This window comes from Procambarus clarkii, chromosome 51 (assembly GCF_040958095.1).
Source record: "Procambarus clarkii isolate CNS0578487 chromosome 51, FALCON_Pclarkii_2.0, whole genome shotgun sequence".
Classification (NCBI taxonomy): Eukaryota; Metazoa; Arthropoda; class Malacostraca; order Decapoda; family Cambaridae; genus Procambarus; species Procambarus clarkii.
This window is the reverse complement of record NC_091200.1, coordinates 4,000,210-4,012,634: the sequence shown is the minus strand read 5'-3', so window position 1 is coordinate 4,012,634 and position 12,425 is coordinate 4,000,210. Positions and strand designations below refer to the sequence as shown.

At 45.6% G+C, this 12,425-nt stretch overlaps 1 protein-coding gene across 6 annotated transcripts in view; it reads left to right on the top strand.

Moving 5' to 3' along the window:
* LOC123774590 (max-interacting protein 1) overlaps positions 1-12,425 on the top strand; it is a 739,857-nt gene that overhangs the window by 711,851 nt on the left and 15,581 nt on the right. For 4 of the 6 annotated variants that reach the window (XM_045768983.2, XM_069303894.1, XM_045768986.2 and 1 more), the window contains one exon: positions 7,698-7,760. The exons of the other annotated variants lie outside the window; for them this stretch is intronic. In XM_045768983.2, the coding sequence (XP_045624939.2) occupies positions 7,698-7,760 (63 nt within the window). The remainder of the gene's footprint in view (positions 1-7,697; positions 7,761-12,425) is intronic. 6 annotated transcript variants of the gene reach the window in all.

Sequence of the window (12,425 nt, the reverse complement as noted above, 5' to 3'; positions counted from 1 at the left end):
CGCCCGTCCTGTAGCCACCATGGTTGGTTTATTGCGCCCGTCCTGTAGCCACCATGGTTGGTTTATAGTGTCCGTCCTGTAGCCACCATGGTTGGTTTATAGTGCCCGTCCTGTAGCCACCATGGTTGGTATATAGCGTCCGTCCTGTAGCCACCATGGTTGGTTTATAGCGTGCGTCCTGTAGCCACCATGGTTGGTTTATAGTGCTCGTCCTGTAGCCACCATGGTTGGTATATAGTGCCCGTCCTGTAGCCACCATGGTTGGTTTATTGCGTCCGTCCTGTAGCCACCATGGTTGGTATATAGCGTCCGTCCTGTAGCCACCATGGTTGGCTTATTGCGCCCGTCCTGTAGCCACCATGGTTGGTTTATAGTGCCCGTCCTGTAGCCACCATGGTTGGTTTATAGTGCCCGTCCTGTAGCCACTATGGTTGGTATATAGCGTCCGTCCTGTAGCCACCATGGTTGGTTTATAGCGTGCGTCCTGTAGCCACCATGGTTGGTTTATAGTGCTCGTCCTGTAGCCACCATGGTTGGTATATAGCGTGCGTCCTGTAGCCACCATGGTTGGTTTATAGTGCTCGTCCTATAGCCACCATGGTTGGTTTATAGCGCCCGTCCTGTAGCCACCATGGTTGGTTTATAGCGTCCGTCCTGTAGCCACCATGGTTGGTTTATAGTGCCCGTCTTGTAGCCACCATGGTTGGTTTATAGTGCCCGTCTTGTAGCCACCATGGTTGGTTTATAGCGCCCGTCCTGTAGCCACCATGGTTGGTTTATAGCGCCCGTCCTGTAGCCACCATGGTTGGTTTATAGCGCCCGTCCTGTAGCCACCATGGTTGGTTTATAGCGCCCGTCCTGTAGCCACCATGGTTGGTTTATAGCGCCCGTCCTGTAGCCACCATGCTTGGTTTATAGCGCCCGTCCTGTAGCCACCATGGTTGGTTTATAGTGCCCGTCCTGTAGCCACCATGGTTGGTTTATAGCGTCCGTCCTGTAGCCACCATGGTTGGTTTATAGCGTCCGTCCTGTAGCCACCATGGTTGGTTTATAGTGCCCGTCTTGTAGCCACCATGGTTGGTTTGCAGTTTGTGGGAACAATGAACAGTTTGTGGGGACAATGATTAACTTGTGGAGGTAATTGAACATACCACGAATGGTAACTAATTAACAAGGAATAAGTTAGTGGTGGTTTGATCCTCTAGCTGTATTGCTCATCTCCAGTACAGTCTTATACTCTCGGTGTCCTGGGCATGTTGTTCATGTTACTTCGTGAACATGAACAAGTTTTTGTACGAGGATGTTGTACATTAATTAAGAGTTCATACTCGATAGTACTCCATGTGTGTGCGCGCGCGTGTACGTGTGCGCGTGCACTTGTTGCTCAGATGAACTTGATGAAGTGAAGATCGGCTCTTAGCTTCGGCTTTCAGGCATCCACAGTTTGATGCAATGATTCTATGTACTTGCTTTGGATATTTTTCTCCCAAACTCTGCATGGAGTTAGCTTCGACATTATCCAATCCATTCCGTGTATTTCCGGCACATATATATATATATATATATGGAGAATTGGAAAATCTTAAAAGTTTGAGAAAAATCATGGTTGAATTGTTGTGAAGGACGGGAGAGTGGTAATGTGGGAGGTGGAAGTGTTTGTCGAGGCTCCCGGGGTCTATATTACGCTCTCCTCTCCCTCTGGAGACCACCTGGCCGATATTGATGAAAACTCTGCTCTAAACTGTAAGAAATGTGTCCTGGTGAGAGTGAGAGTCGACCCAGGGTTTTTGTTTGGCTGGGGAGGAGGGGAGAGGGAACAGGTGTGTGAGGGGAAGGGGGGAGAGGGGGAACAGGTGTGGGGGGGGGGAGATTTGGCGGTGAACGTATCGGTCTTGGGAAGCGACACGTGGTTGCTGGGGACGATCGGTCACCGAGAAACAGGATAAGGTATTGTCCGTACCGTTTGCAGCTGTGTACCTCCGTGCAGCGGGTACTTAGTCACTGTGCGTGTGTGTAAGCTGGCTTTGTGCTGCCTACGAAGACTCCTTCACCACTGTTGTCAAGGCAGTTACCAGTGCTGTTAAGGTAAGGCAGTTACCAGTGTTGGCTCTGCCAGAGCCATTGACACCATCAGCAAGTTAGAGATCATTATAAAACCGGTTATGCCAACCTCAGTCTTCATTATACCAACACCAGTGTCATTGTTACTGCACGACCCTCCTCACCATCCCTAGCACCAACAACAGCGCTCCCGCAACACCGCCGCCAGCGGGTTTTCCATAAGCTAGACCATCAGCATTATAATTTGTTATGCTCTTTTGTGGTGGGAATACCTGGAGGTGAAGGCGGGAAGGGCGCCCAGATCAACGGCCTCCCGAGGGCGCTGTTGCCGGCAGCTCGCGTAGCCACTCCTAAAGTTCTCTCCATCACTCTCCATGTGTATCGCCTCTCCATACAACCATACGAGCATACACTATTGTATGTGATAGAACGCGGTTGTAGTTATGTTGCCGGTAAGGGATGGCGTGTATGCCTCATCGTTGTCACTCGTTTAGGCAACGTCGATGTCTGGGTTAGATAGGAAAGAGGTATAGCCCAAGTTTTCCTGAGTTCGAGGTTCGATGATAGGTTTGGGGGAAATTTAAGGTGTTCGGAGAGTCGGCTGGGGAAAAATGAGGGTTTGTTTTGACATGTATATTAATGAGAAGTTTGGAGAGAGAGAGAGAGAGAGAGAGAGAGAGAGAGAGAGAGAGAGAGAGAGAGAGAGAGAGAGAGAAAGATTCTTAACTCTCTGGTTCTTATTTTTTTTGTTGCTACTGCTTCTGTTTACACAGAACTCAGACTCGACGGAGCCAGAGAATTTCAGTACCCAGGAATATGAATGGAGAAATTGCAGTAGTAATATAGTAGTAGGTGTAGTAGTAATTGTACTATTGTAGTAATAGTAGTTTAGGTATACGAGGATTGTAAAGCGTCTCTACACAGTAGGGTGAGGGCGACCCAGCTGTTGGAGGCAGCATACTCACACCCTCATCCCTCATTCTCTGACGCCTCGGCTGGGGAAGAGAAGTGATGATGGCATGTCCCAATTAACTATCCACTCTTACATGTCATGGACCTCTAGAGGTCAAAGAGCCCTGCATGTTGGGGCTCAGGAAGTTTGGATGAGTCACAGGAGTTTGGAGTTTTATAGGAGCGGTGGCTCATGCTACCCCCACAGCTTCTAAAATCTGGTAATTGGTGAGCTCGGAGCGCCAGGCATAAGTCTTCAGCAGCTGGCCTCCGAAGTACCATGGCACCTAACAGCATGAACAGCATCTCACACTTCCCACGAGTCCTAAAGAGGAAGGATGTGTATTCTCGCCAAATCAGATTTGTAAAAAAAATACAAGAAACATGGCTCTGCAATATGCCAAAAGTGTTTGTAGACTAGATTATAGGACTCAGTTAAACCCACATACCAGTGATTAGAGACTTCTAACTGTTCTGTGATGAAAGGTTACGGGATATTTTGGGGGTTGGATATTTTATATTTGCAGTATCCTCTCTTTTTGTTTGGTATGCGGGAGTATTTTGTACCAATAAATAGGATCAGTATTTATAAATAAAATTAATGTCTCCCGGAAGACCCATCTTGTATGTACTGTTATCTTCTTAACATATTGATGATATAGTTTTAATAACTTGATTGTGTAACTGGAGTATATCTGGAGTCGATCCTGGGAGTCCATTTTCTTTATCGAGATGGTTTCAGTGTGATATCTTTTTATTATGGTGGTGATATATTATCGCGATGGTACACTTTTTAATATCGTTGATATCTTTTTTTAGTATGATTATATAATTTTATCACATAGTTAATATATTTTGTACAATTAGTCGACAAAATCCTCATAACTGCATTATTTAAGAAAAGCAGGTTGTAATTTCATCGAAATTGAGAAATGGACAGCCCAACAACTTGGCCTGGACGGTAGAGCGACGGTCTCGCTTCAAGTAGGTCGGCGTTCAATCCCCGACCGTCCAAGTGGCTGGACACCCATTCTCCCCCCCCCCCCCCCCCCCGTCCCATCCCAAATCCTTATCCCCTTGCAAGTGTTACATAGACGTAAATGGCTTGGGGCTTTCTCCTGATAGTTCCCTTCCCCTTGAGAAATGGACAATAAACTGTATGTAATATTCTACCAGGGAATTATTATAAGTCTATTTCTTCATGCTTGTCTGATATGTTCGGATTAATACCAGCATTTTTCCAGATTGAAAGTATAATCTTGGTGTTGTAGAGTCCTTCATCAAACATACAATAACTACAATATTTCGTTAATGTTGTAACTATTACAACACTGTAACAACACAATATTGTGTGTGACGTTGCTGGGTTGGCAGGGTACTTGACGAAATTCAAACACATTTTCTGGAAGGTTAATTAGTGAAATCTGATGTTCGAGTGCCGTAGAGTGTATTGTTACGAGGAGATGGCGCAGATGTATTGTAAGACGAAATATGAAATTATTCCCAACCATCCTCCTAAAATGCTGGCACTTACAGCAACTACTTGTAATGACGTACAGGAAATAACCGTTGCAGCTAACGATGTTCACGTTTTGTGATTTTTAATCAGAACTTTTGTAATGTTTTCAGTCCATCCTGTTAAAGTGTGTTCCAAACGTGTCACTGTAATGAAATGATGCGCTTTGTTGGATCTTGGCTTTACAATTTTATTTGTTCACAAGTAATTATCTTGTATAGTAGCTACACGACGGGACTTATTATACGGTCCACGCCATTATTACTGTGTGTTGACCGTGTCTTGGGCACCGAGCCCTTGGTCGTGGTATCACATTGAACACAAAACGAAATTATAAAAGGTTCACCAGGCTAGTCCCCGAGCCGAGAGGTATGAGCTACGAAGAAAGATTCCTGGAACTGAACCTCACGTTATTGGAAGACAGAAGAGTTAGGGAATACATGATCACTGTCTATAAACGTCTCAGGGGAATTGACAGGGTAGATAAACGTAAAGTATTTAGCATGTTTGGGGCGCGAACTAGGGGACACAGGTGGAAACTTTGTACCCAAATGAGCCACAGATTCATTAACAGAGTAATTAACAGGTGGAATGCATTAGGCAGTGATGTGGTGGAGGCAGACTCTATGCGCAGGTTCAAATGTAGATATGATATAGCCCAGTAGGCTCGGGAATCTGTAACCAGTTGATTGACAGTTGAGAGGCGGGACCAAAGAGTCAAAGCTCAACACCTGCAAGCACAACTAGGTGAGTACACGCTCACACACATTTGTCATGGCCTTTTTCACCTGGAGAACAAGAACATAAGTATACACCTGGAGTGTAATAGCATAACAATTACACACCTGGAGAGTAAAAACATTTACACCTTTGGACAGTACAGTAACAGCATAACTGCACACCTGGAGCATAACAACGTAACATTTACATACAGGAGGAGAACAGCAACAGGCGTTTTGACAATTTTTTTTTACCAGACTATTTCTTAACTAATGGCAGGCAACACATACTATTCAGCGTGTTATGGAGAAAAGATCAAACCCTTTGTCAGGTCAGACTTCCTGACCCCTTAATCATAGTTGCCAAGAAGTGGAGGAGAAAGAGAATTAGGGAAATGAGAGAGAGAGAGAGAGAGAGAGAGAGAGAGAGAGAGAGAGAGAGAGAGCGCGAGAGCATGAAGGGCAAGGACTAAGCTATTGGAGTTAAGGTCACGCATGACCTTTGGAAGGAATGTTCCCATTAAGATATTTGCTACAAGATGACCCGTTAACACTTTTAAAAACCCTGCAGGTGGTAAAGATCCCATGGGACCTGACCTCTCCCAGGAGAGGGAACTATGAAGGGGGAGACGAGGAGGAAGAGAAGGGAATTGGAGTAAATGGCACATATGAGGAAGATTTTCCTGGTTGTTACAACTCTCCTTGACTGGAATTAAGGCAAAATCAGGTGTATGAACAATTTTGCCTGATTTTGTCCTGCCCTAACTTGACCACAGTCCCATACAACAAAGTTTTAAGAAGACATTGAATTGAGTTACTCATAATCTAATCTAGCTAACTCAGTACAAACAAAAGTACATTATACAGATTCACTTCAAAAGAACTGATTGCAAAATTACCAGTAGTGAGTCTTAAATAATCCTACCCTGAGGAACATAATATTAAACAAGGTACATTAGTGTAAGTACACATAGCCCGACTGCACAATAGGCAGCAAGTCTTCCCCCAGAAGGCTGGGTCAAAAAAGCAACAAAGACACACATCCTACAACTAACATAGGATCGATCGGTCGGATCGAGCACACGCGCTCTTACATGACACAAAAAAGCGTTTCAATGCTCTTATTCACTCCCAAATGATTCTAGAGCCAACAATGCATGAAACGGCTAAATCTAAAAATTGCAAGTACAAGTAATTGGTTGAGAGATAGCCAGTTGTCCGGGTTCGAAGTCAGCGTTCAGAAACCTAACAAGTAGTATCTAAAGTCATCATCTCAATTTGTGCATTTCAGCGACTCGCGACCTAACATGACAAAAGACACTAAATTGTACACGCTGACGCCCGCAGCTTACGGCGGGCAGAGGGCAGAGGCACAGGGCAGGCAGGGGCAGGGTGAGCAGGCACAGGGCAGGCAGGGGCAGGGTGAGCAGGCACAGGGCAGGCAGGGGCAGGGTGAGCAGGCACAGGGCAGGCAGGGGCAGGGTGAGCAGGCACAGGGCAGGCAGGGGCAGGGTGAGCAGGCACAGGGCAGGCAGGGGCAGGGTGAGCAGGCACAGGGCAGGCAGGGGCAGGGTGAGCAGGCACAGGGCAGGCAGGGGCAGGGTGAGCAGGCACAGGGCAGGCAGGGGCAGGGTGAGCAGGCACAGGGCAGGCAGGGGCAGGGTGAGCAGGCACAGGGCAGGCAGGGGCAGGGTGAGCAGGCACAGGGCAGGCAGGTCAGACTCAGGGCGGGAAGGTTGAACTCTGGACCTGTATTAAGGTAAGCAAGTAATGATACAAGACACTTCCAAACATGGAGTAGCTTAAGCCTTTGCTTGCCCTTAAGACTGTCTAAACTACACACACACACATTGCACTTAATTAATCTGATATCTATCATCAGAAAAGGGAAACGTGACAATATTTAACAAAAACTATAATGAAATTAGGTGGAGTGGAAAATGTCATTTATAAGTATTATTCAGATCTATTTGGTCCAGACAGACCGACACTTTGTTACCCTCATTTGAGACTTGTTGATTATTGGTTTTCAGCGACATTATTTTGACTTATTCTCTGGCAGTTCTTGCTCTTTAAGATAACACAAGGTATAACATTTTATAATCTATTTGTTATTTTTCATCATATACATTACTGCGTCCACTTGGGCTGGACGGTCTCGCTTCATGCAGGTCGGCGTTCAATCCCTGACCGTCCAAGTGGTTGGGAACCATTCCTTTCCCCTCGTCCTATCCCAAATCCTTATCCTGACCTTTTGCAAGTGCTATATAGTCGATTTGGCTTGGCGCTTTCTCCTGATAGTTCCCCCTCCTCATCCTCACGTTAAACCAGTCCTTCCTCAAGCTATTCAGCTTACCTTGTGTATCCTTATATATATTTCTATATAAATAGATGATAATGTATATAGTGTGTGTGGTGTGAGTGGCGACTGACTGTGAGGATCTTTACAGGTGAGCTGTTCAAGGACCTGGCGTCCCCGCTGGCCTGCTCCTCTTCCCACAGTGCAGAAACTGGTGAGTAGTTAAGTGGTGGTGGTGGTGGTTGGTGGTGTGTGGTGGTGGTGGTGGTGGTGGTTGGTGGGGTGGTGAGTGTGTGTTGGTGGTGTGGTGTAGTGATGATGTATTGATGATTGATGAAGATTAAACCGTAGATGATGTGGTGGTGTCGTGCGTTGGGATGTCATTGGTGTGGTGCAGGTGATGTGGATGGTGTGTAGGTAGTGTGGAAGGTGTAGGTGGCGTGGTTGTGTGGTGTAGGTTATGGTGTTGGAGGAGAATGGTGGTGATTTAAAATGGAATGGCATAAAAAATGAATGGAATAGTGGTTATTTGTTAGTGACTTAGAGGAAGCGAGATCTAGCTCTTTATGCCCCGACTACTAACCTTACATGTGTTACGTTATAATTGATCTTTCCTGTCAGTTGAATTTTTTATTGAATATGGCTAGAAAGCTGTGCATGGAGGTGGCTTCCACAACTTCTCCTTTCAGCGTATCCCACTTGCTGACCACCCGTATAGGGCGCGAGTTAACATTTCTTCGACTCATTTGTGTTTCCAACTTCCACCTGTGTCCTCCTGTCGTGTTGCAACCCGTTCTCGCACTTTCTTATAGTCAATATTGACTTATTAAATACGTGCATATGTGACATACTAATTTATTGTGAATATTTTAGTTTACCTTGAAAAGCTTCATAGAAAACACCGACCTTACCTAACCTTCTTAGTATGTTAAGATAAGCATCTTATTACTTCGTAATTACAATTATTACTTAACCTATTATAGGTATTGGTTAAGTAATAATTGTAATTACGAAGCAATAAGATGCTTATCATAACATACTAAGAAGGTTAGGTAAGGTCGGTGTTTTCTATGAAGCTTTTAAAGGTAAACTAAAATATTCACAATAAATTAGTATGTCACATATGCACTTGTTAAATAAGTCAATATTGACTTAAAGAAAGTGCGAGAACGGGTTGCGTATTTTCCCTCAATTTGAAGAGGTTCTCTTTGTCCATCTTGTACATTTCTCTATCTTATATACCGCGATCATATATCACCTGCTTCATCTTATATAGTTGTGAGATTTAAATCCCTTAACCTGTCTTCGTACCTTAACCCTCTTAACTCCGGCGGCACTAATCTTGTTGCAAACCTTTGTACCTTTACAATTTTGGTTTTGTGCTTTACGAGGCGGGAGTTGTGTGAGTGTGGGAGGTGTAGGTAGTGTATTAGTGGGTGTCTCGAGGGTGTGGTACTGGTTGATCAGGGATCACTTGCCACTTACTGTGCTAGGTGGTGTACGTGGTGTGGGTGTAGATCTGGTGGTGTAGCTCGGTGTATCAGTGGTGTGATAGTGATGATATTTAAGTTATTGTATCAGTGGTGTTAGTGTGATGTGTACGTGGGTGTATCAGGGGGTGTAGGTGGTGCTGGTCGGTGTGTGAGGTAGTGCTGTGCGATACCAAAAACAGAAGTGTGTAGGTTGTATCAGAGATACACGTGAGAATAAACATCCAAATTAGCTAAAGGTACTTTGTAAACATACTAACTAGGGGGGTACTTTGTAAACATACTAGCTAGGGGGGTACTTTGTAAACATACTAACTAGGGGGGTACTTTGTAAACATACTAACTAGGAGGGTACTTTGTAAACCTAGTAGCTAGGGGTTATCTTGAGGTTATCTTGAGATGATTTCGGGGCTTTAGTGTCCCCGCGGCCAGGTCCTCGACCAGGCCTCCACCCCCAGGAAGCAGCCCGTGACAGCTGACGAACACCTAGGTACCTATTTTACTGCTATGTAACAGGGGCATAGGGTGAAAGAAACTCTGCCCATGGTTTCTCGCCGGCGCCTGGGATCGAACCCAGGACCACATGATCACAAGTACAGTGTGCTGTCCGCTCGGCCGACCGGCTCCGGAGGGGGGGTACTTTGTAAACATACTAGCTAGGGGGGTACTTTGTAAACATACTAGCTAGGGGGGTACTTTGTAAACATACTAGCTAGGGGGTACTTTGTAAACATACTAGCTAGGGGAGTACTTTGTAAACATACTAGCTAGGGGGGTACTTTGTAGACCTAGTAGCTTGGGGGGTACTTTGTAGACTTAGTAGCTAGGGGGGTACTTTGTAGACCTAGTAGCTAGGGGGGTACTTTGTAGACCTAGTAGCTAGGGGGGTACTTTGTATTCCCATTAGGTTTGGGGAATAGCGCATTTATCTGTAGTGTGTTCCCACATACACTACAACTGACAAAGTGTGGTGTATTACGTGCACTTTAGCTCCTGGGTGTAGCTTAGTGGCTGCCTTTTATTCTCTCCGTCGGGTGTAGTCCAGACCGTGCTTTATGCCACCACTAGTCGTTGGGTGTAGTTAATGTAGTCTTTATCTCCACGCAAGGTGTAGTTAGTCGTGTGCCTTGGAATATTTCTAGCTTTAGGGTGTTGTGGAAGACCTGTTTAGGGAAGGTTGAAGTTGGGACTCGCCGTTCATCATTATTACCTGGAGGAAAAGGTAGGTTTTCAATTTTAAATAGGCGAAGTGAGGCTCGGATTTCACGATGAAGTCTTGATAACCCCTTGTTTCAACTCACCCACCATCGTAGTGGTGCCGAAGATATCAAATTTGCCTCGATACGATTCTAAATCGTTGAAATACTCTGCTGTTTTTTTCTCAGGTATCCACCTTACTCTACTGATGCACTGACACCTAACTTCTAGATCCATATGTGAGGTGATGAATATGAGGCTGAGATGTGCTGGGTAAAATCTTAAATATCAGTATGTATACACACACACACACACACACACACACACACACACACACACACACACACACACACACACGCGCGCGCGCGCGTATAAGGGCTCACTGTCATGTCTAACTTGAACACCAATGGTGTGTGTAGGGTGCACGGCGTGGAGGATGGGGTGTGTTCGTGACTATGGTGGTGGCGGCATGTGGCACCGGGTCTCTGGTGAGGTGGTTGGTCGCTTCCTGGGTAAGTCACGTGAGTGCTCACCTGTCTCCTGGCAAAGAACTTCATATTACCCTCAGAGTTACAACACTGAAGCGCACAACAGGCTCTTTGATCACGTGTTCCTTTGGTATGTTTACACGAATCTTGGGAGAGTGAGACACGCTTGTGATCCGGTGTGTGTGTGTGTGTGTGTGTGTGTGTGTGTGTGTCCGTCCGTCCTTGTGCGCACCAGCATAGTCATAAACCAGATGAAACACATTATAAATTATTTCTATGTATATTCAGAAATTTATGAATTGATTACAAATGGTGCATCTTGGGACTAAGAGATCGAGACGAGCAGAAAAGTTTTATTCCATCTTCCCTACCAACCCACTTAAGCAGAGAAAGTAAAATCAACTCTTCAAACTATGATGTAAAGTTAACGGCGAAAGGCGTAAGAGAGAGAGAGAGAGAGAGAGAGAGAGAGAGAGAGACAGGGGGAAGGGGGTAGGGTGGAGAAAAAGTGAGAGGAGTAAAGAAAGAGGGGGGGTGAGGGGGGGAATTATGTAAGATGATGGCTTCTCTCAAAGAAGCTATTGGGAGCCAAGAGAGCAAAGATTAAGTATATCTTTGGCTAGGGGTTGTGTGTGTGTGTGTGTGTGTGTGTGTGTGTGTGTGTGTGTGTGTGTGTGTGTGTGTGTGTGTGCGCGCGCGCGCGTGTGTGTGCGTGCGCGCGTATATTTGAAATTATGCTGCTCTATTTGATGTCAATCTATGTTCTGATGCTCACATAAGTCCGCCGTACGCCTACACCGAGGTGTGTTACTGGGGTCTGGCGTATGTACACACACTGGGACCTCTGAAGTACGCGTTCACTGCGGAGCGCCGTGGTGAATACCTTCCGTAACTGTTGCAAATATGGATATATATTTTTTCCCCTCCGGTGCCGGTGGTATGGACTAGTGCCAGACGGGACCATCTGGCGGGCAGCTGGCGCCCTTCAACCAACCTGCTGCCACCCCGCCCGTCCGCCCGTGCCTCGCCCACACATCACTTGCAACAAAACACAATATGTTCGCTTATCAATTGAATTAAGAATAGCTCATCCCTTTTTATCTTCTCGTTTTTTATTCCTGGGTCAACAGACCCAAATCCATTGATGCGCTTGTCCCACGTTTTTTGTTATATATATGTAGTGTTAACTGATACGTTAAGTCGTGCAGTAACTTGCGTACAGTGTACTCATGCTGGTGATAGTCTCACCGTGAGTACTGAATGTCTTCCTTAGCTAAGTCTGCCCGGGTTTCTCCATCTTGACTCTCAGGTGTATTTATGTCAGATAAATGGATGGTCATGATCGTGAAGGCAGCGCAAGTTAGCAAGGTTCACAGTGTAACACTATTCAATGTCAGGTTCAGTACCACACATTACTTAAGCGTCTCTCGCGTGGTTACTCTTGAGTACCGATATCAACTTGCAGGTACGTGATCTGTGGCTAAAGTTGACTGGGAAATTATGCCATGTCTGCCCTCGTTGGCACCAGCTGCTGGGTGCCACCAGGGGCCTACCTGAGTGTCTCCAGCCTCATAAGACGTGTATGGCCACCTTGACATGTTAGTATCATGTGCCAATAAACAAGTGAGACACTTAATGCGCACAAATGTAAATGTTTCCAAAGATGAAAAAAACTCTTAAGTAAATCGTAAGCGAAGGCAAGGT